The 26,030-nt window shown below is 42.6% G+C and overlaps 2 protein-coding genes across 6 annotated transcripts; one reads left to right on the top strand and one right to left on the bottom strand.

The window, feature by feature from the left end:
• Window positions 1-43: 43 nt before the first annotated feature.
• pdcd11 (programmed cell death 11) lies at window positions 44-17,491 on the top strand. Of its 2 annotated transcripts, none has more exons than XM_035180770.2 (36): window positions 44-165; window positions 488-606; window positions 755-904; window positions 1,042-1,206; window positions 1,334-1,495; window positions 1,579-1,693; window positions 1,816-1,991; window positions 2,181-2,288; window positions 2,481-2,693; window positions 2,800-2,924; window positions 3,020-3,080; window positions 3,472-3,618; window positions 3,746-3,997; window positions 4,368-4,493; window positions 4,634-4,825; window positions 4,954-5,124; window positions 5,213-5,426; window positions 5,722-5,871; window positions 6,166-6,278; window positions 6,971-7,470; window positions 7,623-7,685; window positions 8,123-8,219; window positions 8,328-8,417; window positions 8,558-8,660; window positions 8,773-8,947; window positions 10,141-10,197; window positions 10,314-10,436; window positions 13,860-13,982; window positions 14,309-14,474; window positions 14,798-14,932; window positions 15,025-15,171; window positions 15,590-15,840; window positions 16,072-16,240; window positions 16,328-16,481; window positions 16,702-16,867; window positions 16,970-17,491. In XM_035180770.2, exons 2-36 carry the CDS (start codon window positions 505-507, stop codon window positions 17,139-17,141), a joined length of 5,433 nt encoding a protein of 1,810 aa, XP_035036661.2. In that variant the 5' UTR covers window positions 44-165; window positions 488-504; the 3' UTR covers window positions 17,142-17,491. The 2 variants fall into 2 exon arrangements, with proteins under 2 accessions (XP_035036661.2, XP_035036651.2); XM_035180760.2 differs by having other exon boundaries at window positions 46-165; window positions 14,789-14,932.
• Window positions 17,490-26,030, bottom strand: zgc:175214 (uncharacterized protein LOC557610 homolog). 4 transcript variants are annotated; one of them, XM_035180852.2, is made up of 8 exons: window positions 25,841-26,024; window positions 25,351-25,753; window positions 24,800-25,178; window positions 23,196-23,349; window positions 21,047-21,089; window positions 20,478-20,519; window positions 19,716-19,798; window positions 17,490-18,370 (listed from the first exon to the last, which is right to left on the bottom strand). In XM_035180852.2, exons 3-8 carry the CDS (start codon window positions 24,822-24,824, stop codon window positions 18,250-18,252), a joined length of 468 nt encoding a protein of 155 aa, XP_035036743.1. In that variant the 5' UTR covers window positions 24,825-25,178; window positions 25,351-25,753; window positions 25,841-26,024; the 3' UTR covers window positions 17,490-18,249. The 4 variants fall into 4 exon arrangements, with proteins under 4 accessions (XP_035036743.1, XP_035036752.1, XP_035036760.1 ...); XM_035180861.2 differs by having other exon boundaries at window positions 25,351-25,747; XM_035180869.2 differs by having other exon boundaries at window positions 24,800-25,224; window positions 25,351-26,030.

The following is a 26,030-nucleotide window of genomic DNA, read 5'->3' as shown; positions in this document are numbered from 1 at the left end:
TGGCTGGAGAGGGTGCCAATCATCGGTTGTGCTCTGTGATTGGACAAGTAAGGACACGCCTCTCTGAGTTTTTCTTCCGGGTCGTGAACATGGCGTGCTGCTGAACAACATGTGAATCTGGATCTACCCCGAAGCCGAACATCTAACACAAGGAGATATTTAACTGTAAGGGACGGAGGTTTATTTTGATTTGTGTTCGATTACAAAACGAGGTTTTGTTTGAAGATTTGTGGTGTCTGGCAGAAATTGCTCCACATTTAGCTCGAAAGCTAAAACGTGTTGACTTTAGCTAACGATTATCTCATGCATGTTTGGACCGCAACTTCTAAAATGTGAAATGAATAGAAACACGTATGAAGGTGTATGAATGTACAAAAAGTAGCTTTAGAGATTTTAGAGATCTCTCTGTGGTATCTCTTAACTGATTTTTTAGTTTTAAAGGGCTTGAAAGTTGATTTTTATCCACATGGATTTTGTGTGTTTTCAGACGACACGACATCAAACATGGCATCAGCAGAGGAGGACTTCCCTCGAGGAGGGACAGCGAAGAAGAGCACTGATGGTAAACCAGTGGTTCATCGGGGTGAAGTGGACAATCTCTTCCAGGTAGACAACTGCTCATCTTCTCCTCTGTCTGTATCTAGATGTGCACCGATTATCTACAGAATATACAATTAGCTCCTGGCTTCAAAAATGTATATCTATCGAAAGAACACATCAGTTTTTCCACAGTTAACAACAGGTTCTCTTGCAGTCAAACGAACAGGCCGAAGCGAAAACGAAAAGAAAGGGAGCGCTCAAAGATGATGCCAAGAAACTCAAGAAGCAGAAGACGGGCAAAGAGAAGAGTGATGGTCTTGCGCTCAACGCAGCAGCCAAGTGTGTGGAAATCCTGCATCTGAAGGTAATCTCCAAGTAAAGACCTAATGCATGTTTTGAGTCAGTTAAATGGGTTTAGTGAGTTGATTTTCAGTGTGACACTAATCTAAAGTTTGTTTCAGCAGAGTTGACTTGATATTGTTTTTATTTTTTTCTGAACAGAATCTGAAGGAGGGCATGCTGATGCTGGGCTGTGTGAAGGATGTCGCAGACTTTGAGGTGACGGTCAGTCTGCCTTGTGGTCTGCAAGGTTTCCTCAACATCAGGAACATCAGCGACTCGTACACCAAGCTGCTCAGTGAGCAGCTGGATTCAGCTGACACAGAGGTAGGCCTGTGGGCTCATGATTTCACTCTACAGTTTGAAGGGGCTATCGTGTTGATGATATCACACACACACTCCAGGATGTTTTTTTTAAATATATATTCATAATGTCTGGCTCTTATGCTTACAGGACATCTTCTCTCTGCCTCACCTCTTCTCCCCCGGCATGGTGATAAGATGTGTGGTTGCAAAGCTGGACGTAGCGAAGGGAGGCTCTCTGAGCATCCAGCTGTCAGTCAATCCAAAGCTGGTGAACAAGGCTCTCACCTCGAGCTCAGTGAAAGCTGGCATGGTGAGTCATGCATCAGTCAATCAAGTGAATTTAGATTTTGAACCGAGCACGTATTGAAATGTTGTTTCTATGTTTTGAATTAGATCTTGAGTGGATGTGTGGAGAGTGTGGAGGATCATGGCTGCATAATTGACATCGGCATCAGTGGGTCCAAAGCCTTCCTGTCCAAGGCAGCAGACAAACAAAACAATCTGGACGGTATGAGAAAGTATTTTAGATTGTTTTATAGTCGCTGAGGAAATTCCGTCAGGGAAAATTAATCTCACTGATCAAACTATCCCAGAACATGTATGTCTTGTTCTATCTGTTCATGTCTATAGAGCTGAAAGTAGGTCAGTTTTTGACTTGTAAAGTGGAAGAAGTAAAGAACGAAGGACGTGTGGTGCGGCTCTCTGTCAACCCCCTGACTGTCGCCCAGGCCTGTGCTAAGGACGAGCAGGGCTGGAACCTCACCAACCTGCTGCCTGGTCTGCTGGTCAAAGCCACAATCAAAAAGGTGGAGTCAACTTTCACAATAACATTGATTCTGTTTTATTACTTTGATACGCAAACACCCTCTCTGAAAAATCATCGATAAGAACCAGTTGTTTTGTGTCCAGTGAACGATCTGCTATCGCTCTGTAAGTATCTGTGTAATTACTCTAATTATTTCATTTTGATAATGTTGAAATTTCTGATTTTTCAGGTGACAAAACACGGTCTGATCCTGGACTTCCTGTCCTCCTTCAGTGGCCAGGTGGACTTTCTGCACATGGAGCCAGAACAGGCATCAAACTACACAGAGGGAACCGAGGTAAAACTGACTCGATGCTTTGTATCTGTCATTGTTTTCAACTTTCTGATAAGAGTCGTTATTGACGTGTTTTCATTTGAAATTCACCCTATTAAAATGATCCTGGATGAAATCTGTTAACACTTAATGTTTTTGTGTCATGTGTTGATACAAGATACTGAAGTTGACCCTGTTTTGCGTTCACCCTTCCAGCTATATGCGTGTGTGCTTTACGTGGAGCAGTCCACGCGCCTCGTGGGTTTGAGTCTGCGCATCTACCTCGTTCAGCCCGAGCAAAGATTGAACCCCACTCCTTCCTGTGGCGACCGCATTGGTGAGGTGGTGAAGGACTGTAAGATGACCACTGTTCACCACATGTCTGGAGCCATGTTGGAACTGCCTGATAAAATGTTGGCATTTGTGCACGTGAGTCGATGTGATGTCTGTAAAGAATAATAAATACTGTCTGTAGATATTCAGTCAACGTAGACTTGAGTTAACATCATCATCATGTTATCATCTTTCTGGACAGAGGAACCACATGAAGGAGATGCATAAGCCAACCAATGAGAACAGAGTGCTGGCAAAGCCTGAGCACACTTGCAGGATCCTGGACTTCAGCCCCATGGAACAAATTCATTTTGCCAGTCTGCGCTGGTATGCATTACAATATTTTTTGCATCTTACCACGTATTAAACTTTGACTCTCTGACTTTGAAATTCTGAAAATGTTCATTTTTTTTAATTTACAGGAGTGTGATTGAGAGGCCTTTTTATAGATATCATGATCTTCAGGCTGGTCAAATTGTGGAGGTAAGAATTAATTGTCATCACTTCCTTAAAAGCGCTAGTGTATAATTGACTTGAATTCACCTGAAAATCTGTTAAGCAACAAATGGTAGCTGATTCTGACCAGTTTGGAAAGAAGGACTGGTACAATACACAACTTAACACAAGTATAATATGGAAACTTGAAAGAAAATATTTCTGGGGGTGTTTAACATCTTTCAGAATTCAAATGGAGGAAATATTTTAGTTAATAAACAAATGAAAAACAGTTTTATTTGTATATATATATATTTTATTGTGTTCACCCACTGTCTTCACATGTATTATTCTTTTGATTCCTCTTGATTGATTTTTAGATGTGTCCTGGCTCTGTTGTCTCTCACGTCCTCTCTCTTCCCTGTTTCTTCCTCTTAAGGGGAAAGTGTCAGTCCTGCTGAGTCATGGGATGGTGGTGCATCTGTCCGACCATATTAAAGGTCTGGTGCCTCGGACCCACCTGTCTGACATCCTCCTGAAGAACCCGGAGAAGAAGTACATCGAGGGCATGAAGGTCAAATGTCGGGTCAGTGCAGTTCCTGAAATTTTTTTTAAAGCCACTGGGAAAACCACAAGAATACAATCTGTAACACGCAGGTTTTGACCATTTTTCTTACTCAGCCGTGTGTTTGTTGGTGAATTTCTTTCTTCAGGTGCTGTCAGTGGATCCAGCGACTAAGAAGCTGTACCTGACCAGAAAGAAGGCCCTGGTGGAAACCACCCTGCCGTTGTTCCTCACCTTTAACGATGCTCGTCCCGGCAGCATTTCCCAGGGCTACATCGTCTGCATCAAAAGCTTCGGTTGCATCATTCGTTTTTACAACAACGTCAAGGGTCTGGTGCCGATCAGTGAACTGAGCTCTGAGCCCATCATCAGTCCTGAGGAGGTCTTCTACATTGGGCAGGTGAGGAGATCACATTACGTCCGGTTTCTCTCAATGATTTGATGAAGGTTTGTTTGTTTGTTTTGTAATACTCCAGGGGCCTTTAAAACTAATGTCACTTTTGGACTATTACCGGTTCTACCAGCAGATTTTTCATATCATATTAAGAACTTTATTCATGGCTCTGATGATGTTGCTCATAATTATCGACTCAGCCTCGGTCACTCTAAAAAATGTGTGGCCGGGTAAGAAAACCCAGAGTTAACTGAGACAGTTGTCAATGGTTGGTCAATGATAACGGATATAAAGTTGTTTTGTTGCACATGCTCCCAGTATTGGATTATGAAGTATTTGGCATCTTACAAGTTGTTTGTTGTGGTTGATGTTCCAGGTGTTAAAGGCTAAAGTTCTCAAATGCGACCCGGGGAAGGAAAAGATGGTGCTGTCCTTTAAAGGTGCAGTAGAGGGAGGCACTGAGGAAGCTGCCAAACTCCAGGACGACTGTGAGGTGGGGAAGGTGAGTTAAAGACCTCAGGCTTTATTTTTTTAATTTTAATTTTTAAATCTCTTTTTTTCCTTTTTACATTAATTAACCAACCTGCGACTTCTACAATTTTGACGGATCTCACATCTACATAATCTCTCTGTTTAATGTAGCAGCTGGAGGCCAAGGTGCTGAAGAAGTTAGTCAACGGTCTGGAGGTTTCCATCCTGCCTGATGACATACGAGCCATACTACCCACCATGCACCTCTCTGATCACCTGTCCAACTGCCCTCTGCTGTGGGAGAGCCTGCAGGAGGGAGACGACATCTCAAACCTCGTCTGCTTCAGCAACAACAAGCAAATTGTATCCTGTTTTTAAAGTGTCTGTTGATGTTGTGTGAATCTGATCACAACTGAAAAGTTAACCTCAACCCTATTTTGTTTTTGGTGGTTAAACAATCATGTTTTCCTTAACTGAATCCTCTTTCAAAGTCGCTCACCAAGAAACCGACTGTGAGGTGGGCACTGGAGGAGGGACTGGTTGCTAAGGATTTCTCTGAGATCACAGTTGGAATGCAGCTCATTGGCTGGGTCAAGAACATCATGTCCTATGGCGTCTTTGTGGAGTTCCCATACGGCCTTGTGGGTCTGGCACCCAAGTCGGTGAGTAAAGAGCTTAGTGTTGCATATGTGCATGTTGCTAATTAAATTGTTCCTACTAACCTTTCCCCCCCACTGCTCTGCTTCCCAGGCCATGACTGACAAGTTCGTCAGCGACACAGCAGCCGCCTTCCAGCTGGGCCAGACCGTCATCGCCAAGGTGACCAACCTGGATGAGGAAAAGCGGCGTTTCCTGGTCACGCTGAAGATTTCTGAGGTCATTCCTCGAGACGGGGACGCCCAGACCAGACTTATTAACGGTCTGCAGGAGAGAAGAGCTTTGAATGAAGTGTTGGCTATGAAAGGTATGTATGTGATGTCACTTTCTGTGTGTAGGTAGTTTAGCCTTAAGCTGTTTTCAGACATGAAATCTGGAAAATGTCCGGACAGTGGGATCAGGACTTTGTGCAGAGTTTTCCTTTCACATATTAAGAACGCAGGAGGGGATTCTCTGCTCAGACCCAGAGTTTATCTGAAAGCAGCTTCAGATGAAAACAGCTGCCTCGTGCAGTGTTTGTTCAATGAAAATCTGATATTATCGATACTTTGATTCATCAGTTCCATTGTCTAACCTCTCGTTATGTCCACCGTTACTCTCAGATAACTGTGATCTCCGCCAGCAGCTGACTGCTCTGTGTGTTGGTCAGACGCTGAAGTTGACTGTGGACACTGTGAACGACGACGGAGCAATATTTAAGTCTCATGACTTGGTCAGTGCCACCGTACTGGCCAACAAGTACCATGTCACGGGTATGTACAAAACCTGGAACATATGAAAAGTTGTCGTTATTCACGTTTCAGTCTTGGTTTGAAATTAGGTTTTCATTTTATGATTGCATCAACCAAAATAATGAATTACTGCATCATCGATTAGTTTTTGTATGTTGTACTAACATTAATAATCCAGATTTACTATGTGTTGATGTCAGTACAATGCACTGAGGATATTCTGCACCTCTCTGTTCACTAACATCTCGCGTCTCTTTACACGTCACAGTTTAGTTTTATAAACTATTCGTTTCCTGTTGGCCGCGTCCTTTTCAGGTGTTAGCTTGACCGAAGGACAGAAAGTTACTGCCGTCATCCTTCATGTGGACATCCTGTCTGCCTCTGTCCATGTGTCCATCCTTCCCAAGCTGGTGGAAAAGAAGAAATCTGTGAGTGTTGCTCTTCTTCATACCATTGTTTTATAAACAGGAACGCTCAGCTGACCACATTTGTACAGTAATATGCTGTGGATGGTCGTTTTCTAAAGAGTCACACTGTGAGACAATATCATAATGGTTTTATGTGACTATGAAAATTACAGAGGTGGGATTGGCAATCAGATAATCATCACGATAAATGTCACATTATTTCTTTTAAGTTTACAGACACATTTTTGCTCCTGAATGAAGGTTGTGGTTTTCAATAAACATGATAAACAGCTAATCTCATAGCATTTTACAAATCTGACAATTTTGTGTCCTACCTCTTCACTGTGCTTACATCATTCACAAGTATTATATGTCACAATGTTAAAGACAGGACCTCATACTTGCACTAAGTTTTGTGGAAATCCGTCCAGCAGATTTTGTGTAATCTTGCTTACAAACAGGCGGGGGAAACATAACCTCATTGGTGGTGGTGATAAAATGCATTTTCAGATATTGTTAACAAATCAAAAAATACCTGGTTAGAAAAATAGAAACTCCCTGCTCACCCAAATAAGTTAAACTTGCCTTCCTTTACCCAGAAGAAAAAATACTTTAATTAAAATGATTACTCGTCTGAAATGCTCCTTCTGATAATTTTACTATTGTCCTCCTTAATTTTCTGTATATTTGTGTTTCTGTTTGTATTTCTACAGTTGATTGAAGGATCAAAACACAGAGCGACGGTGCAGTACATAGACAAAGACTTTGCCGTGGTCTCATTGGACAATACAGCAAAGCTGACTGTGATCCAAACCAGGAGCCACATGAATGAGGTCCTCCTCTCTGCGTCAGAGAAGCTGAAGGCAGGAATGAGTTTGGCCGTTGAGGTGACAGAACCGAGCTGTCAGGAACTACAAGGGCTCCCCCTAGTGTCGTGGCAACGCGCTGCCCCTAAACGACAGCGCACGACCTCCGATAACCAGCAGGACTCCAAGGGTCACTGCTTTGGCGAAACCTTGGAGGGGAAAGTGCGGACGGTGAAGCCTGTCAGCATTCAGGTCACACTGGAGGATGGAAGCACCGGCAGCGTGCACGTGTCTGAGGTGATGGAGGTGGCCGAAGTGTGTCAGGGATCTTTCCCGACGTCCTCTGTGAAAGTGGGCAGCGTGGTCACCGCCCGGGTCATCGGGGGACGAGAAGCCGTCAGTAACAGGTTAACAATGCAGCACTCAGAGCCTCAGTTTACATGTTTGAGTAGATTTTAGTTTTTATCCCATTCTCAACCTTTAAACCCCTGCAAAAGTGTGTATTACATGGTAAACTGTTTTAAACTTCAAATGAATTTCAATTATGTTCTTTTTTCAGATTCTTGCCGTTTTCTCATCCCAAATTTACATACACCATTCCTGAGCTCACTCTAATACCCAGGTAAGTGTGTCATTCAGTGCATTGTACAATTATCATGGTCAACATTACATAACATCCCACAAAAACATTCAGACACTGATGCCCGTAGCGTTTTGATTTAATAAAATCTAGTACACAGATTAAATATTGTGATAAGATAAATGAAACCTATATTAGTGCCACATTGGGAAAGCGGCAGCAAAGAGGACAGTCAAACAATAGACATCAGTACAAGTAATAAGTAAGTAAACATGCAATATAAACAAAAATATCAAAATATAAATAGAATAAAAATAACAGTGTCAGCTGAATCTATACAGTTTAACAAATGGCACATTAGCCACTGAATTGCACAGATAGAAATGAGTATTGCACAGTTACACAACGATATAAAACTAAAGATGTGTATGTGTTCTACATGTTGTTGGTCTGTTTACAGTTTCTTTTTCTCGTTGCAGTAAAGTAGATAAAAGTTCAGATTTCAAACCAGTTGGAGCAAAAGAAAAACTTAGCAGCTACACAGTCGGGGAAGAAATTACATGCTTTGTATCAAAGGTAAGTTTTAAAGATTGTATTGCTTTATTTCATCTTGGACATAATCTCCAAAATTATCTCTTCGATCATAAAATGACAAATTGAACTGTGCTTGTGTTTCTGCTCCAGTTTAATCCAAAGAGGAAGTTGTTGGAGGTCACCACTGATCCACGTATTACTGGCACAGTAGAACTTCTGGCCATGATCACTGATCCTAAAGTAAGTTTGAAGCAGTATCTGCCTGATGCCTCTTCATGTATTGGAAAAGCACATGTCTGATTGGCTTTTCGCAGTTGGAGAGAGTTTGCAATTTGATGAACAGTGATTTTAAAATCTCAGTAAATTGTGCTTATTTCCAGGATGCCAGTCACCCAGAGAAGCTGTACAAGCTGGGGCAAGCAATTCGTGCTACAGTGGTTGAAACGAACTCCAAACCTCATCGCTTTGGGCTCTCACTCACAGGTTGGAGCAGCTTAGACTGTGCTTTTATTTTTGAATGTTCTACGTTTGGATTGTGCGTCACTTATCAAATGCAAGCACAGAGTTTGATTCCTTAGTTCCCTGTGTTTTCTAGGAGTCCATAAGCTGGAGGAAGGCAGCGTTGCTTTGGGGATGGTGACTCATATTCAGCCACAAGGCCTCATGGTCAAGCTTCCCTTTGGTGGCAAGGGGTATGTGGCTGTCACTGAGCTGGCTGATGCCTACAGGTCGAACCCACTGGATGTATACAGCACGGATCAGCTCCTCAGGTCGGTAGATGCAGCCGCAATGTTGCTATGAAGATCCTTCAGTAAAAGTACGACACATATTCTGAGAGTCAATGTCATCAGACATATCGGCAAAAACATAATTTGGTCTTTGCGAAAAACAAATGACATACCTGATTATTTGTATAGAGCGAGGACGTGAGATTTGATCGCCAGTGGTCACAGGAGAGGCATTCAGGATGCTTTTTAATATGTGTGAACAGATGTACTTTACACTGTCCACTTGTCATGGGATCTCTCAGGACGGATGTTAATACCAGGGCTGTGTCCGAAATCATTCACTAACCCTTACTTTACTATATTGGGTCTATTGCCGCATTTTCCCTGCGCCGGTAATTAAGTCATTGTTGCAGGATTATGACTTTCAACAACGTCAGCCGGTGGAAACATTTTTTTACACTTAGTGTTAATACATTCAGTTAACAAAACACAGTGAATGACCATCTTTAAATGTAGAAACAAAGTTGTTTGCGGTTTGTTTGTGTTGTGATGCGCTGCTCTGCTCACTTGCATGACAGGTTGGGTCGTTCCTGCTGCCTTCTCATCTCTCATGATTTCACTTAACTTAAATTTCCCTTAAATTTCACTTAACATTCTACGTAATGGAAAACTCACTATATAGTCACTATATAGTGGACTATATAGACTATTTAGTGAGGGATTTTGGACACAGCGCAGGTCTGAACAGGGCCATAGACCGTGAGGGACAATGCCTGTCTCCTTCCCTCACCTCAACAAAACTGGCCAATCACAATTTGAAGTGGGTGTGGTTGCCGAAATGAATGGCCACAGTGGACCCCCTGCCTCAATCTGCTGTCAGAAAGGTGCAGGAGATGTTTTCCAGAGCTATCTGACATTCAGTCCAGCAGATTGGAAGGTGTATAAATCCTGCTCGATACACCCGGCCAATGTTTGCCTTGTAACGTTCTAGTTCAGTTACAAACTGTGGATAATGTACTTAAATGAAACAGAAGGTGAACGTTTAACTGTGATTTAAGCCAAACAAAATTAACTGTTAATATTGTTGTGGATGTTGAACTTCTCCTGCTCACAATACATTTATGGGGAAACATTTTCAACAAACCGCAGCTAAATGAAAAAAACCCTGTACTATTCTCAGTTTCAATTGCACTTTATATTAAGAGATTAATATTCTGTCTCCTCTTTTGCTCCAGGTGTTTCCTCATTGCGTGTGAAAATGACAAGTGGCAGTTGTCTCTACGTCCATCAAGGTATTACAAATGTCACTGCAAAAAACAGATACAGTTGTTTCTGTAACAACTCAAAGCTTTGAGACGACGGTAGATCTTAGTACGATGTATTGCTGATTGTAACTCTTCTGCTTTAGGCTGAATCCACAGCAGGCCAAGCTAGTGAAGGACCCAGAGGTTTTGTCTATAGACCAACTGAAGGAAGGCCAGATCATCAGAGGCTACGTCAAGTCTGTGGGAGAGCAGGGGGTCTTCATCAGGTAACCACCAGCACTGAATTTTAGCTTTAGGTAGAGTTCATACACGTACACAACTTGCTGTCTTGTGATCGGGAGCTTGCAGTCACTACCCGGGGAACAACCGCCTGGTTCCCAGTGTTCGTTCAATGATAAGAACACGTGAGAAGAGACACGGTGAGTCCGACTGATCCTCCTGCTCGTCTCTGTCAACCTGCTCAGAAAAACGCATCAGGCTGGAGGAGTTGAAACGCTTCAGTGGAAGAGTAGAGAGCAGCTCGGGCTGATATATATTTTTTTTTTCTGTCCGTACCCGACTCCAGCCTTGTGCATTGATAATAAGCTGCACTGAGTTTGTTACTCTGTCCCTGACATACATGGCTATTGCTATCAGTTTTTCCTGATTACAGACGTGCAGTGTAAAAAGCAGAGGGCACCTCACCACTACATGTACCTTCACACCCCTTCAATTTGAAAAATCCCTCTACCTGTTCAGGATAACCCAGACCCTGCTGACCATGTGCAAAACACGACGCAACATGAGCTGCTTCATATTAACATTTGTGATTAAATTACTCTTAACGATTAATAAATTATTTTTCAGGATTTCTTTTTATATATTATTTCATGTGCAAATATTCACACAGTGTCTCTTGTTGGAAGTAGAGTCTCTTTGGCTGGGTGTCCCTCTCTGGTTTCCTCAGTGCAGATACGTTCTGGCATTCTTCCAGATGAACCTTTTGTCTGTGCAGGATTCCTCAAACTCATCATTAGAGAGGAACTGCTGCCGACGGTTTTTTTCATCGTAAACTGCAGACCACAGTGGCTTGGTGGCCTGAGGTCTGGGAGCCCAGTCTTCTTTTGTGTCAGTCATGACTGAGAGCTTATCTGCTCCCTGCTCAGCATAAAAACTTGACTCCTCCTCCTTCTGCTGGTTCACTGTGTGGATATGATCCTCATGCCTTTGGATTGTGTTTAAAGGTGTCTGCCTCTTCTGTCCTTTTTGGGGATCTTTGTTTTTCTCCTTCTCAGCCTGTTGCTCAGTGACCACCTCCATGGAGCTGGTGGTTGTAGAGTCCCTGTGCATCATTATGAGCTGTTCATTCAGGGATTTCTCTTCTTCCAACCGTTGTTGGGTCTCCAGCAGGTCATTGCAGGCCTGGATTCTCCACTCTCGTTCACTTTGAGCCTTGATTTTCTCGATGTTTAACAGGTCTTTTAGTTGTCCAATCTCTTCTTGAAGGGTCTGGACCTCCCTCCTGTGCTGAAATCCATCTCTCATATGTTCATCGATCCCTCTGAATTGTGACATGGTGGTAGAATTGCTCTTTCGTTCTGAGGTTAAATCAGCAGTAATCTTGCTATTTGACTTTGTCAAGAGTTTTCTTTCTCTGAGTTGTGTGCCACTATCTAGCTTCAGAATGATCAAAGTCGAGAGCTGCGTGCCTTTGACACATCAAAGCCACAACATGCCTTTGCTATTAGAACATTTCTTTCTTCTATTTATTTATTTATTTATTTTTTATGCATTGTTTACATTCAAAATCCCAATCTGTGATTCCAATTTAAACATAAGTGATGCTCCACTGTCAATATTGAAAATGGTTCAAATTAAAACTAATTTGAATTAAAAACTAACTGATCCCAAACTGATTAAAGGAAAGACACTGTTTTTGTATTAATGGTCAATTGAATATGTGTATCTAGCACCTTGTTAAAGCCATTTGCAGCAAATTGTGATATGTTAATATGGGCTATACAAATACAATTTTATTGATTTGAAATCTACAAAATGAAATCTACAAAATGAACCTTTCTCTTCTAAACCTTCAACTCTTGATTGAAATCCTGGATTAAATATTAAATACATTTAATTTCAAACTAGTGCACCATGTGTTCAATCAGAAATCCTCTTTGATACACAGATCAGTAAAAGATCCATAAACATTTGTGGGATTGGAAGAAATTTGAATCTGCCTTAGAAGTAAAAACCTAATGTCTTTTATTCAGCTGAGATCAGCTTCTTGTTCAGTGACGCCACACAGGAATGCGTCTCAGCTGCAGTTTTTACTCTGATGGAATAAACACATCCATATATTACACCTCCACTCTCATGACTGTGCTCTAAGAGATGCCAGTGAAATTAATTGCAGATGAACTACAGTCTGTACAGTACCTGAATCTTTTAAGTCTTTTTTGCTTTTAGTTTAGATTATGTATTTTATTTGATCATTTTTATATATAATATATTTAGTTATTTATAGTGCTGCACAGAGCTTGCAGAAATAATATCATGAACAGTTCGTATTGGTCAGTTAATTTCATGGAATTTAAATATTTAGTTTGACCACCAGTTCTCCTCTGTAGACTTTTTGAAAAATACTTGGCAGGTAGCTCATTCCAAACATCTTTAAGAACCTGTCACAGTTTCTTCTGAGGATTTGGTTGCTTTAGTGTTTCTGTCTCTTCTTCATGTGACCCCACTGACCCCATTGTGCTGAGATCAGGGCTCTGTGTGTGTGTGTGTGTGTCTACATGTGCACTTGTACTTAATTCGTTGTGAGTACTGTTTTAAGCATAGACCTTACAAAGTGAGGACATCTTGAGTGAAGGAATGCATTATGCCTCTGAGTGTCTTTACCCAGAGGCTTCTTAAATACCAGGTTTTGGTACCATCCCTAAAAATGTTTTTTAATGATTGACTTTCTCTCAGTCCTTTGGTATGTGTTGATGGAACACGTTCCGATATATGTGCGCAAAGACAATTAAACAGTCGGACTAGCCTGTGATTAGGATATTGTTAGTATGTTTGTTACAGGCAGCCACTGGTAACCAGTGGAGGAGCAGAGTAGTCTGAGTGAACTTAGGTTGGTTGAAGACCAGACGAGCTGCTGCATTCTGGATGAGCTGCAGAGATCAGATGGCACCAGCAGGCAGACCAGCCAGGAGGGAGTTGCATTAATCTAGGCATGAGATGACAAGAGCCTGGACCAGAACCTGCGCTGCCTTCTGAGTGAGAAGGGGACGTATTCTCCTGATGTTGTGCAGCATGTATCTACACGATCAGGTTGTTGCAGCAATGTTGGCAGTAAGGGAGAGTTGACTGTCGAGTGTCCCACCCAGGATCCTTGCGGTCTGGGTGGGGGCTACCACAGAGTTGTCGATGGTGATCGTAAGGTCATGGGAGGGAGAGCATTTCCCCGGAAGGTAAAGTAGCTCGGTCTTGTCAAGGTTGATTCTCAGGTGGTGTGCGGACATCCACTGAGAGATGTCAGTCAGACGAGCAGAAATCCGTTCTGGTACCTGTGTTTTAGATTGTGTAAAATTGCGAGGGTCCGTTAAAGCTTTTATTTCTTCTTCCTGCTCTGTGATCTTGTTAAAGGTGACACTTTTTTTTCAGCTTGTGAACATATGCTCACCCCTTTTCCCCACATGTTTGTCTTCCAGGTTATCTCAGAATATAACTGGAAGAGCCCAACTTCAGCAGTCCACCAAGTACTTTGTTAGCAACCACAAGGTCCTCTCTGAGCACCTGCCTCCCAACACGCTGCTCACCACAAAGATCTTCAGGTAAAAAAAAAACGCATTTCATCTCTGTGTGTGTGCCAATGAGCTTATTTCATAGTACCTACGACTTTATGGTTGCTATGGTTAGTACGGCTCCTGCATAACTACCAGATTTAGGGCCAAAATGCTGAAAGGAGAATGAGACCTCAGAAGCCAATTTTACCAGACATCAGAAATGGACTTGGACAAATGGGCAGAATCCAGCAGTGCAATACTGACCGTGTCTACTCATAATCTCTTGCCCATTGCAACTTAATGTTAGTCTTTTTAGAATCAATGCTCTCATTGTGTCATTTTTAGTCTGCAGCTCTTTCTATTCTCATCCTTAGTATCGACAGAGAGGAGGGGTTTGTCAACCTCTCTCTGCTTCCTGTGGACACCGGGAAGCCGGACATCCTTCCAGAATCTCTCCGTCTGCCACTGCGGCTGATTGGAGAGGAGAAGAAGAAATATGATGCTGCTAAGAAGAAACGCACTCTTTCCGAGAGCGAGCAGGTAACAAAGAGCCACAGTTTCTTGTCTCTTTCACATCAGACGCTATCCCCACTTTCCATTAAATTGAGAGCACATTCTATAAGAGTCACGGCTCAGCAACTTAAGTAGCTGAGTTGGTACCCAATATGGGGAACCACTTCTACATTGGTCAATGCCTTCTTCATTTAGCATTGACTCATTATCCTTTTTTCCATTGATCTCATCTGCATACTCTGCAGCTTTAATTACAACCAGACGGCCACTCAGCCAATTATGTGTGTGTTGTGTTTTATGTAATCCTTGGTGATCATCTTAAATTTTGTTTTCATTGCCAGAAACAAGCAGAGTCCCAGGTCCCAAAGAAAAAGAAAAAAACGGAAAAAGCAAAGGGCGACGATAATGACAGCGGAGTGGAGGTGTACTTCCGGGAGGAGGAGGATCAGGAAGGTGAACAAGAACCCAAACCTGATGCTGCAAAAGTAAGTCGATATAACGCAGCTCTGTACGGTAGGTGCAGTGATATTTTTTATCTAAAACTTGATAAATAAAAATGTTCCCTCGCTTCTCTCAGCCGGTGACGTCCAGCTCAGCAGTTCCATCCAGACTACAGGTGGCGGCAGGTTTCTCGTGGGACGTGGGCCTGAACTCCCTGAAGCCGGCTTCTGCAGCTCAGGATGGGGACTCCAGTGACGGAGAGGACCAAGATGGAAGCAGCAAGGTGAGGCAAACATAGGAGGAGCATCTATCATTTCAACATTATTAATGGAATATAACTTTGTCATCAGTGGTCATCAACTTTGTATTTATCGGGCCACACTGGCTAGTGAATCCATTCATTTTTTTTAACAAGGTTTTAACTGTGAAGTATTTGCAGGACCAGAAGTTGCACGGCTTCATACCATAGAGTCCTGGCATTTAATTGAGTGCATAGACCTACTTTTATTCGAGCAAGTACTGTAGTCAAACCAGAAATCTCACATGGCAGCTCTTTGCACGTGACGCAGTAGAGAAGTGCACACACACCCAGTGTGGCCGAGGCGTTACAAGTCTTTATGTATGATTTCTCTCTCTTTCTGCTCTTCTTCACCACTTTATATCGTCTTCATCTGTTGTCTTAAATCTCCCGCTGTCCTCAGCCACAGAAGAAGTCTCGCCATGAGCTGGACCAGGAGAAAAAGGCGACAGAGAAGGCGCTGGTAAAGCGGGAAGTCGAGCTCATGGATCCGAACCTGCGCCCCGAAGACGCAGCTGCCTTTGAGCGCCTGCTCCTGGCCTCGCCCAACAGCTCTCTGCTGTGGCTCCAGTACATGGCTCACCATCTGCAGGCTACACAAATCGAGCAGGCCCGTGCTGTGGCTGAGAGGGCTCTCAAAACGATTTCCTTCAGGTCATTGACAGAATACTGCATTTTAATTACTCCTATAATGATTATAATTGTTATTTCTCACAGTAAAACACTGAATGAATACTTTTATATTTTAATTCTTATTCCTTATGAAGAAAAGTGGATGTTGGTATGATGAGTTACCATGTTGCAATCCATTTTCTGCTTCTTTTTGTGTATGTGCAAGACCTTACTGCCACTGTTAAAGTACAATCTGATCCTGTGTTGGTCCAGGGAGGAGCAGGAGAAGCTGAATGTGTGGGTGGCGCTGCTGAACCTGGAGAACATGTACGGCACACAGGAGACCCTGAAGAAAGTGTTTGAGCGGGCTCTGCAGTTCTGTGAGCCCATGCCCGTCTACCAGCAGCTGGCTGACATCTACGCCAAGTCCGACAAGACCAAGGTACAGTTTATTTCTGAGCTTTTACACCTCTTGCCCATTTGAAATACTGTGTGCTGCAGCTTACATTGCCTTTGTGGCTGTACCCAGGATGCGGAGGGCTTGTACAAGACGATGGTGAAGCGTTTCCGTCAGAATAAGGCTGTGTGGCTGAGCTTCGGGTCCTTCCTGCTCCAGCAGGGTCAGAGTGACGCTGCCGCTGCTCTCCTGCAGAGGGCGCTAAAAAGCCTTCCTTCCAAAGAAAGTAAGTAAGATGGCCGGTTTGACTAGTTGAGACATGCCACAGGAGTTTTAAGTCAGCTTGTCTTTGCAATAAATTGACTGTAACCGGCGACCTGTCACCCCTTGGACTGTGCAGTGAAGGTCAGCGTGTAGTGTATATAACCGGTCATATTCTGTTATCTGCTGCAGCTGTGCCTCTCCACAGGTTTTAACCTTTCATTTATTGTCCTCCCTCCACTCAGGTGTGGATGTGATCGCCAAGTTTGCTCAGCTGGAGTTCCGTTTTGGTGATGTGGAGAAAGGTCGCACCATGCTGGACAAAGTCCTGACCAGTTATCCGAAACGTACCGATCTCTGGTCCGTCTTCATCGACCTGATGATCAAACATGGATCCCAGAAGGAAGTCAGGTGAGCAAATGATCAGTTGTCGAGCCCTCCTGGTATACGTTACACAGATGGAGACGAGTGTTATGATCACACATAAAACGTCCTACTTCCTGTCCCCTGCAGGGTGCTCTTTGATCGTGTGATCCACCTGAGCGTTTCAGTGAAAAAGATCAAGTTCTTCTTCAAGCGCTACCTGGAGTACGAAAAGAAGCATGGCACCCCACAGAGCATCCAGGCAGTCAAAGAGAAGGCAATGGAGTTTGTGGAAGCTAAAGGCACAGAGGCTGCAAACTAAAAATGTTTTTCTAATCAGAATAATCACCTTTGTAACTTGTAGTTTAGCTTTTTTTTTTTTATGTTGCGGACCGGGAACAGTATAACCTGAAAGTCAGGGCAGGATGCTCTAATGTTGCAGAAAACACCAAACCTTTGTAAATCATTAACTCATGTTAAAAACAAACTGGTGTTCAGCATTTCATCAACTTACACTTTGATCCATTGTTTGTAAATGAGGGTGAGAAGAGAAATGTCATGATCATTACTTTACAATGTTTTTGAACAGATTTTTTAAAAAGTCCTTTATCCTTCTTTTCATGTTTCATCGTTTCTGGTTGATGTTTCAATAAATCCAGCACCATCACAATACATTACGTGACATTTTATTTTAAAAGCAACAAATACAAAATAACAATATATATAGGGACACGTTTACATACAATACATACAGGCAAGACTAGTTTTCTATTAGTCTCTTTTTTAGGGAAAGGGCCTGGGTCACAATCGGTAACAATATCTTCTACCTAAATCGTTGTGGTTGTAATCCCGCTGGTCTTGGTTTCATCCGGAGGTCGTGGTTACCTCTGACAACTGGAGTGTTTCACCTACGTTGGCAGTACTGAAGAAGATGCATGTGTGGCACAGGGTTATAGGGTGACTGATATGGTTTGTGCTGGCTATATTGGTTACACCCCTGAGATATTAGAGGTATCCATACTAATCCTGTACTCTGATGTCCTGCTGAATGCCTGTTCTGTTGTTTGTCTCTGGCAGTGCCGCACTTGTCGTCCAGGGACAGTTGCGATGATATCCTGCGTTCTAAAGTGGCTCCTTTTTCCAGTCATGTTTTTGGTGAGCAGTGCAATATGGAAGTAGAACTAGGAGCATTTTTATGAAAAGATCCTATTCCTCCACCCTCTCCCTGACTGATCTGACCAAACCATCTTGGTGCTGTCAATATCCAATTTCCACCAAGGCATATTGCTCAATAGTCAGCAGCAAGGCCTGGGATCATTATCAACATTTCCTGTGAGATGTCTTAAAAGATGACCGCTGCCCATCGTCCCTAGTGGATTTAATATGTGTGTTTTGTGTAAGGGGGAGTCTGGTCTCTTCCCCTGATTCACTCACACCTCCTCTGGGTCCATTGGCCCCTCAGCGCCCTGGGGAGCGTCTGTGTGGAGCCGGAGGATGGGTTTGTTGCACATGGGGCACACACTGCGGATCTCCAGCCACTTGAGCAGGCACCTGGCAGAACACAGCTTATTGAATAACACTACGTCACCTCATTGACAAAACTATAATTTGTGCTATCAAGTTGTAAATGCAAATCTTTCATGTTTACTTAACCTTCAGTAAGTAAATACAAATGTTTTTTTACCAAGAAAGTCTTTAGTTCTACACTTTTAGATCTTAGCTTAGCACACAGGGTTTGTTGAAACTGTTCTGGTGTCTTTTTAAATATGATTTAATGATGTTTTGCACCATTTAGCATGAAAGATGTTCAGTTGGACACTTTCAGAAACTCTTCTCTGGGTTTGCTGAGATTTGTCAGCAACCACTTAGCTCAGATTAGCCCAGGACAAAGAAAGTTTTTGTTGAAAATGTTCTGGTGTCCTTTGCATATGATTTGATGATGCTTTGCACCACATTGCATAATTTTTTTGGCCCAGATTTGGCTTACATCCCACACAACACACATCCAGCCCACATACCATGTGGAATGATGCCACTTGGGAGGTCTGCTGATGTTTGCCAGATCTGGGCCGTAACTAAGCAAGTAGAAAGGCCGCATGTCAACTAAAGATGGCCTGGATTTGTTTTGTGCCACTTGGGTCACATTCACCATTCACTACATGGGCCACTTTAGGTTCACATCCACATTACACCTAACCTAGAGCACCGCATGTTTGCCTAAAAAGACCACCATTTGTTTTGGGATATTTAGGCCACATTTGCTATTTTTATAGCTGATGTCATCACTTAAACCAATTAAGATAATTTTACAATCAGCTGTAAATAGGAGCTTTAAATGTGAACTTGTCAAATGTTACATTTGCAAACTGAATGCCACCATTCACCAGACTTTTGTATGATTAATGCGCATATGTTTTATTATTTATTTATATGCCTGTCACACCTCATCCGACTAATTAGCTCTTCGTAATTATGCAGCTCTTGGAAAGAGTCGTCGAGGTGTTTAAACACGAAAGAAAAAAATACAACAAATTTTGCTCATGTTGTTTACACATTCTTACATCAAAGCAAATTTAACCAAAGTTAAAACAACAGCTTCACAACTCTGGAAGTGGAAGCTTCCGATGAACATGTGACTGCAAAGATTGTTGTTGCCCTGATGGCGTCACCTCAAGTGCCAGGTTATCACCTTGAGACGTCACCAGGCAACCAGGTGAGAAAAGCAAGCTATGAAAACATGTAGTGTCTGTATAGCCACCTACATATTAAATGTACATGTATGAGAGAAGTAGTAATCCCTTCATATAACTGCAGGAAAGTAATTAATTTGTAATTTCATTAAATGCCACACCAATCCTTCTCTGCACTTCATAATTACCAGTTTAACAACACTCACTTCTTGTGAAATGCATGTGAGCATGGACAAACTCCAAGTTCATCTCTGGTCCTGAATTCTTCAAGACACACTGCACAGGTTTGCTGCAAGATCAAAAAAAGGATAAAAGCACAGTCAGTCTTTTTCGTAGCTTGTAGCTGAAATAAATTTGAGAGGTGAAGTCATTTAATTTGACCCAGATTCAGAGCATAACACAAGCATGAGCCTGCATTTTAAAATGGTGCATTTATCTTGAGCATGTTTCAAAGTAACACGACTATCTCAGCCTCCCCTTATACAAAAACAGAGATTCGACATGGGATTGAAAAACAGAAATGACTCCTAACCACCACCACGGCCTCGGGGGGGAAAAAGAAAGAACATAGAGAGGCAGATGTTTTAGAAATCAGAAGGGACAGGAAGACCTTTTTTTCTAATACATATTGAATGAGTGCAGTTATTCCTGGAGTCCTAAATTCTGCTACAAGTAGAGACTCAAGCAGGCACTCTCTTATTTTTTTAATGGCTGTGTTTTGGGATACAAGCTATTTTCAGGACATCTCCACTGTGTGCGAGCTTATGCAGCATGCTAATCACAGCTGCGAGGAGAAGTTGATTGAGTTAACTAACCAAAACCATCCCAGATCATAATGGATCGCCTGAGGTGTTGGGGAAATAGTGCTGGGAAACACGAAATGTATGCAACATGCCGGGGATGAACATAGATGTTTTTAAAAAACAAATCGCGTGTACTGTGCATGCACGTTAGAGAAGGTGACTCACTCCTAGAAGGCTCAGTTTCTTGCTTGCACCCTTCAGCACCACCTACAGAGGGGAAATGGGAGGAAAGAGAGGAGCATTGGGTCATGTGAATCATGTGTCAACACTATTATGTTGGCAGAAGTGTGTGAAACAAACACTTCACACTGGTTCACTGTCCTGATCTGAACGGCTTAAAATATCCTCATGAGTAGTGTGTGTTCTTTTTTTTTATTGTTTATATCATCCTCAAAACCAAATAACATCCTAAAAACAGATGATGCATGCAGCTGCAGCTGGAGTTCAACCTTCCCCAGAGCGGAAACCAAACAACACCAACTGCCACTGCACCTCACTGTCGCCACTACCTGCTCATCGTATCAGGCCTCTCCACGCTGCAGCTGGATTAACGCTTTAAAATTGAGAGTGTGGGCAATGACACATGGGTGGATTCAAGGTCGTCCGTTGAGAGTGGTGTTAGGTGTCACTGAGTTGACGATAACAGTGCAAAAATGCTATAGTAGTATTTATAACCCGCCTCAGACGCGGGTGTTACATGTTCAACCAGGGCGACAGATATTGCGGCGACATACCTCATTGTAGCTGAACTGCTCCCTCGTCCCCTGTTGTTTCAGCCTGAAAGAGACACACAGAGAGAGGACAACATCTGTACAGTAGAAGAGACAGTAGTAACAGCTGTAACTTGAGTCAGCCAAATGCTATTAATCACTACTCCTATTTCCTACATCTGCAGTGCACCATCCTGGCATGGGTTATTTATATCACAGTAATGATGGAGGGAATTTTCTAAAAGATATATTGGGAAACTTTATGGATTAAAAAGCCCAGGTGAGAACATATACAATTTTACAATTATTGTGTATAACCGGACTGACGCTAGATTTTTAAAGCTGCGAATAATATCAATATTTTATACTGATAAAGAACTGATATTTTTTCACCGTATGAAGTTTATATGGTGACCATGTTAGTAAAGAGTTGCTGATGTGAAATGACCAGTTTAAGATAGTCATCACAGTAATGTCAGCCAGCAGCCGGTTGTCTGGATGTAGCATAATGACTAAAAGCAGTGGAACAGTTACTCTGTACAAAGGTTACAGCCTGACAACACCCCTACAGCTTACTCATTAACACATTGTATCTTGTTAATAAGAGATCTATTGGCAGAAATTGAATATAAAATAATCCTAGTGACGTTTTCAATAGTGTGTTTCATCTAAATTGTACGAATTGTTGTTTTCTTTACCCTAGAATGGGCCTTTATATTTAAATACTTTATATTTACATCCGGAGCGGGTCCTCTCTACGGAGGCCGCCATGTTTTTTTTACAGTAGCCCAGACTGGACAAACTAAACACCTTTTGAGTTCTTATGACAACTGAAGGCTACCACAGGTTCTCTCTAATGTTTGGAAGAGGAGGGTGAGGTGAGGGGTATTCAGCTGCAACATGCAACTTCACCACTAGATGTCACTAAATTCTACACACTAAACCTTTAAATTGGAAAAATTGCAATTCTTGGTTTTACAGGGGATACTGAGCCAGGCTATTTCTCATCCTCTTGCTTCTAGCCATTGTACTAAGTGAAACTAATGTGTAGTGCCACAGTTAGTAGACAGATATGGGAGGGCTTTTTATCTTCTCATCTAATTCTCCACAATGAATGAATCAGCAGATATGCAAAATGTCATCTGTTGTTATAAACCTTCATTAATTGATCAGATTTTTTTGCCACTTAGGGGCAGTAGAAGGAACTGCGAACTGAAGACTGATATGTTAACGCCTTAAAAGTCTTTTTATGGTGAATGTATTAGCAATAGCTTGTCAATTTATAGATGCAGCAGACATGGAACAACATTGGCCTTAATTAAGAGTTGTGTTTGTGTCCACCTGAGGAATTTAAATCTAATATTTTGATATTTCGCTTTAGCTTTCTTTTGGTCTCCACTTACTACCAACTGAGATATTTGGCTCTTTTGCTTTTAGAATTTCCACAATGTTAGTCAAAATATCTCGTCAGCAACACGGTCTGTCTGCAGTTTTTGATGCTAGGCATGTATTGTACAGTTTCTTTTAGATCCTACCAAGGAAAACAGCTGTCGGCTGTAATTAGAAATAACACTGATGAGAGCCACATAGAGTGCTTGCTAATTTTTCATGTTATTAATATTCTTTACCTTTTTCATGTTGCCCATAGTCCATTGTCTATTGAACAAATATTGATAAGGTCATGAAATGTTTAAGAAGGAGGACATTTTGATCAATAAATCAGTGATCTTTGGAGGAATAGAGTTCACCAAACATATTTTTTGGATATTTCTGTCAACATAGATTCTTACTTACAATAAGTCAGCAATCAGTCTCTTTCTTACTGGTTCATATTGATGAATTACTTTGGTTTTACTGTTGTAACACATCTGTCTGCTGTATGTTGTAACATGCATGTATACAATACATAAACACTAGTATAGATTTATGGAGTTTCAAGTCCAACAATTATAAAACATGTGGTAACTTTGGTTGCTCTGCATGGCAACACTTCTTAAATTGGCATCAAGATTTCTTCTTTCATCACATCACGATCTTATTACCAAGGGAGATCTAAATCTATTTAACCTGTTGGGCTACATTTTGTTGCAGTGCCGGTTCAAAATGCCAAAAATATCTCTTTTACACATTTCTTACTAATTACCCAGACTTCCACAGTCCTCGATCAACCAACCTGAAAAGGTAGCAACAGAAGATGAGGCTGAGCATGAAGACGAAGAGGCCGATGCCCAGCACAATGACATAGACATTGAGCGGGAGGTGATAGATCTCAGACGTCATGCTGCAGTAGTGTTCAGAGCGCTGAGAACCCAAACCACACAGGCATCCTGACAGGAAGAGATCGCAATGCAGATTAAATACCCGACACGCATTTAACTGTTACCTTTAACTGTTTGGGTTAAGAGCCCCAAGCTACATGTTGGCTTAACCCTTGACCCTTAAAGTCTTTAATCCTTCTCATTTCTTATGGACTTGTTTTAAAAGAGTAACTTCCATTCTTTGTTTCGATGGCTGCCAGGAAACTTTTTCTGAATAGGTTTTCTTGTGTTTTTTTTTCATAGAGAGCTGCACAAAAAGCTTGTCTTGCAAACTCATTGTTTACTTTTCCTCAAAACCATCCCTGCAGACCCACAGTAAACAACAGTCAGAAGTGGCTGTTCAGGTCTAAATCTGTAGCATAAACATTAGACAGTGTGACCTGCAAAGGCAAATTGGTCTGTTATGAGTCTAGAGAGCAGCTACAAGCTCTTGAGATCTGCATTTGTTGATCATTTACTAGAGCATAGAACTACAGTGCCATCACAGGAAGCTCGTGCTACTGGGCCTTGAGTACTATACGTAAATTAGCTTGACAGTAATCATAGTGTAGGTGGCTCTCTGGACTCCCCACCAAATCAGGAGATTTATTTACATTAAAAAAACATTTGTGAGGAGTTTAGTAGTTTGTTTTTGTTTGGATACAGACGTATCCAGGGAGCTGTGAGCCGTGCCGTGCTGGTGACTGAAGGGCTCGTTGGGCTGCGCATTAATTGGCTGTGAACTAGACAAACATGGAGGACAGACACCACTTCCACCACACCACCATCTGTTCCACAGACTCTTACTGTATAGAGGTGACTGGTTGTGTGTGTGTGTGTGTGTGTGTGCGCGCGCTGCAGGTGGCAGGGGGTGGGCTACATTAAACAGAATGAACTCTGGGGACTCAAGGACCATTTGGTAAAACAAAAGCAGAGGAAGCCCCGCTTCCACAGGCCACATGTGTTCCTATTAATTTGCCGCCAGGACGCTCTTTGCCAGGCCATAAGTGTCCATGTGTCTCTCTTTAGAGTGAATGAATGGGTACAGCTTGCACACTGTGGGGGGCATCGGGTGGATAATTTGACGTGGCTGGGGTCTGGGGGTTACTTGGTTGGGGGGTGGACTAGGGAAGTCCTAGCGCTGCATAATGAGGGATGCAATTATGAACCTGGCGAGGATGCACTCAACAGAAACAAACAATAAAATGCCATAAGGTCAGAGAGGATAAGATATCATCAGTTTGAGTTGACATAGCTGTCAAACAAACATGACCTTGAATAAAAAAGTGCCCTCACCCTCCTGAAAAATAACAAACTGAGGCCTCTACTCTCTCAGTAATTTGCGATTTCACATGCATGTCCTATTATGTGGATCCCATTAGCTATCTGTCAGCGACTAAGAGTTAACGAAATACAAGTAAGTACATGTGCTAGCATCTCTTGTGTATTTGGCAGATGGCAGAAAAATCTACTCACTTACCGTTACACCATTGGAATGGTTGCATGAAATTTGACTCCCAGGGCAGCAGCAGTAAATTCAGGCCCTGTCAGGAGTAGGCTGGACGGGAGCCAAGACTGTGGGCTGGAGCTCCGGACACTGAATCTGCTTGGAGCCTGGATTCAACCCGAGCTGGATCACTCTTTTGTTGGGCTGTGTGAACTCCAGCGGAAAAACAACCATCAAGATTTTCAGATTTGCCCAGATTCCACAAATCCTCGGGAGGTGTGGTTATGTTGGCTCAGCAGTCTGAACTACCCAGCATTCCCAAATCTGGATTAAGCACTCCGTGTAAAGATTGGGAGATTTGGGACTGGGGTTTGGACCAGGACTGGAGACCTCATGTGCTCCTGGATCCCAGCTAGGATGATGTCATCACAGGAGAGCCAAGAAGGGGACAAAGAAATCTTGTTGACATGAAATTTCTGTTCGTCAGAAGCCTCATACCGGGAGTTGTTATTGTGAAAAGCTGAATCTCACTCATCCACACTGTCAAAAACAACACAGGCTGCTTGGTAACAGGAAATACTTACATTTCCAGCAGAAAACGAAACCTCTGTCCTCACTCTGCGTCTGCAGTGTCTCCCCTTTACCAAATCCAGTGACATCCACCGTTCGAAATGACAGTCCTTGTCCAATGAAGGTAATTATCTGGCATTAAGTCTGCGCTTTGTCTTCCTCCCAAAGCTGCTTTTTTAACAGAGGATTTTCACAAGTCTCATCCCCCTCTCCTCTCGTCTGTTGTCTCCTCCTCCAGTCCTCTGATCTTGCAGTGGGCAGTCCACCTCAGTGCAGGAGGCAGAGATGTACTTCCCTCAAAGCCCAAACAAAGTGAGGACAGCTCCATACAGTCAACAACAGTCCTCTAGCTGGGGTTTAGTGTTTGCTGGTGAGTGTGTGTGAGGGGGATCCTACTCTCCCTCTAACCATCTGCTCCTTCAATTGAGAAAAAAAAAATCAGAGACAAAGGCTATGTGTGTGTGTACAAGTGTGTCTGCGTGTGTCGTGTTCAGTCTCTCCCACCTCCAGCTGGCTTTGTCATGGCAGGCTTCCCCTCTTCTACTTTCAATCCACAATGGTGCTGAGAGAGAGAGAGAGAGAGAGAGAGGGAGCGAGTCTGCTGTTTGCCTTCCCCTTCCTCCCCTTGCTCTGGCTCTGCTCTGCCTTGGGTTTGTAAACAGATCTCTGCTCATGTGACCAGCCGTTTTGCCTC

Source organism: Hippoglossus stenolepis, chromosome 2, assembly GCF_022539355.2.
Source record: "Hippoglossus stenolepis isolate QCI-W04-F060 chromosome 2, HSTE1.2, whole genome shotgun sequence".
In the NCBI taxonomy this organism is placed as follows: domain Eukaryota; kingdom Metazoa; phylum Chordata; class Actinopteri; order Pleuronectiformes; family Pleuronectidae; genus Hippoglossus; species Hippoglossus stenolepis.
Note: the sequence above shows the minus strand (reverse complement) of the source record. Positions and strands in the feature narration are given on the sequence as shown.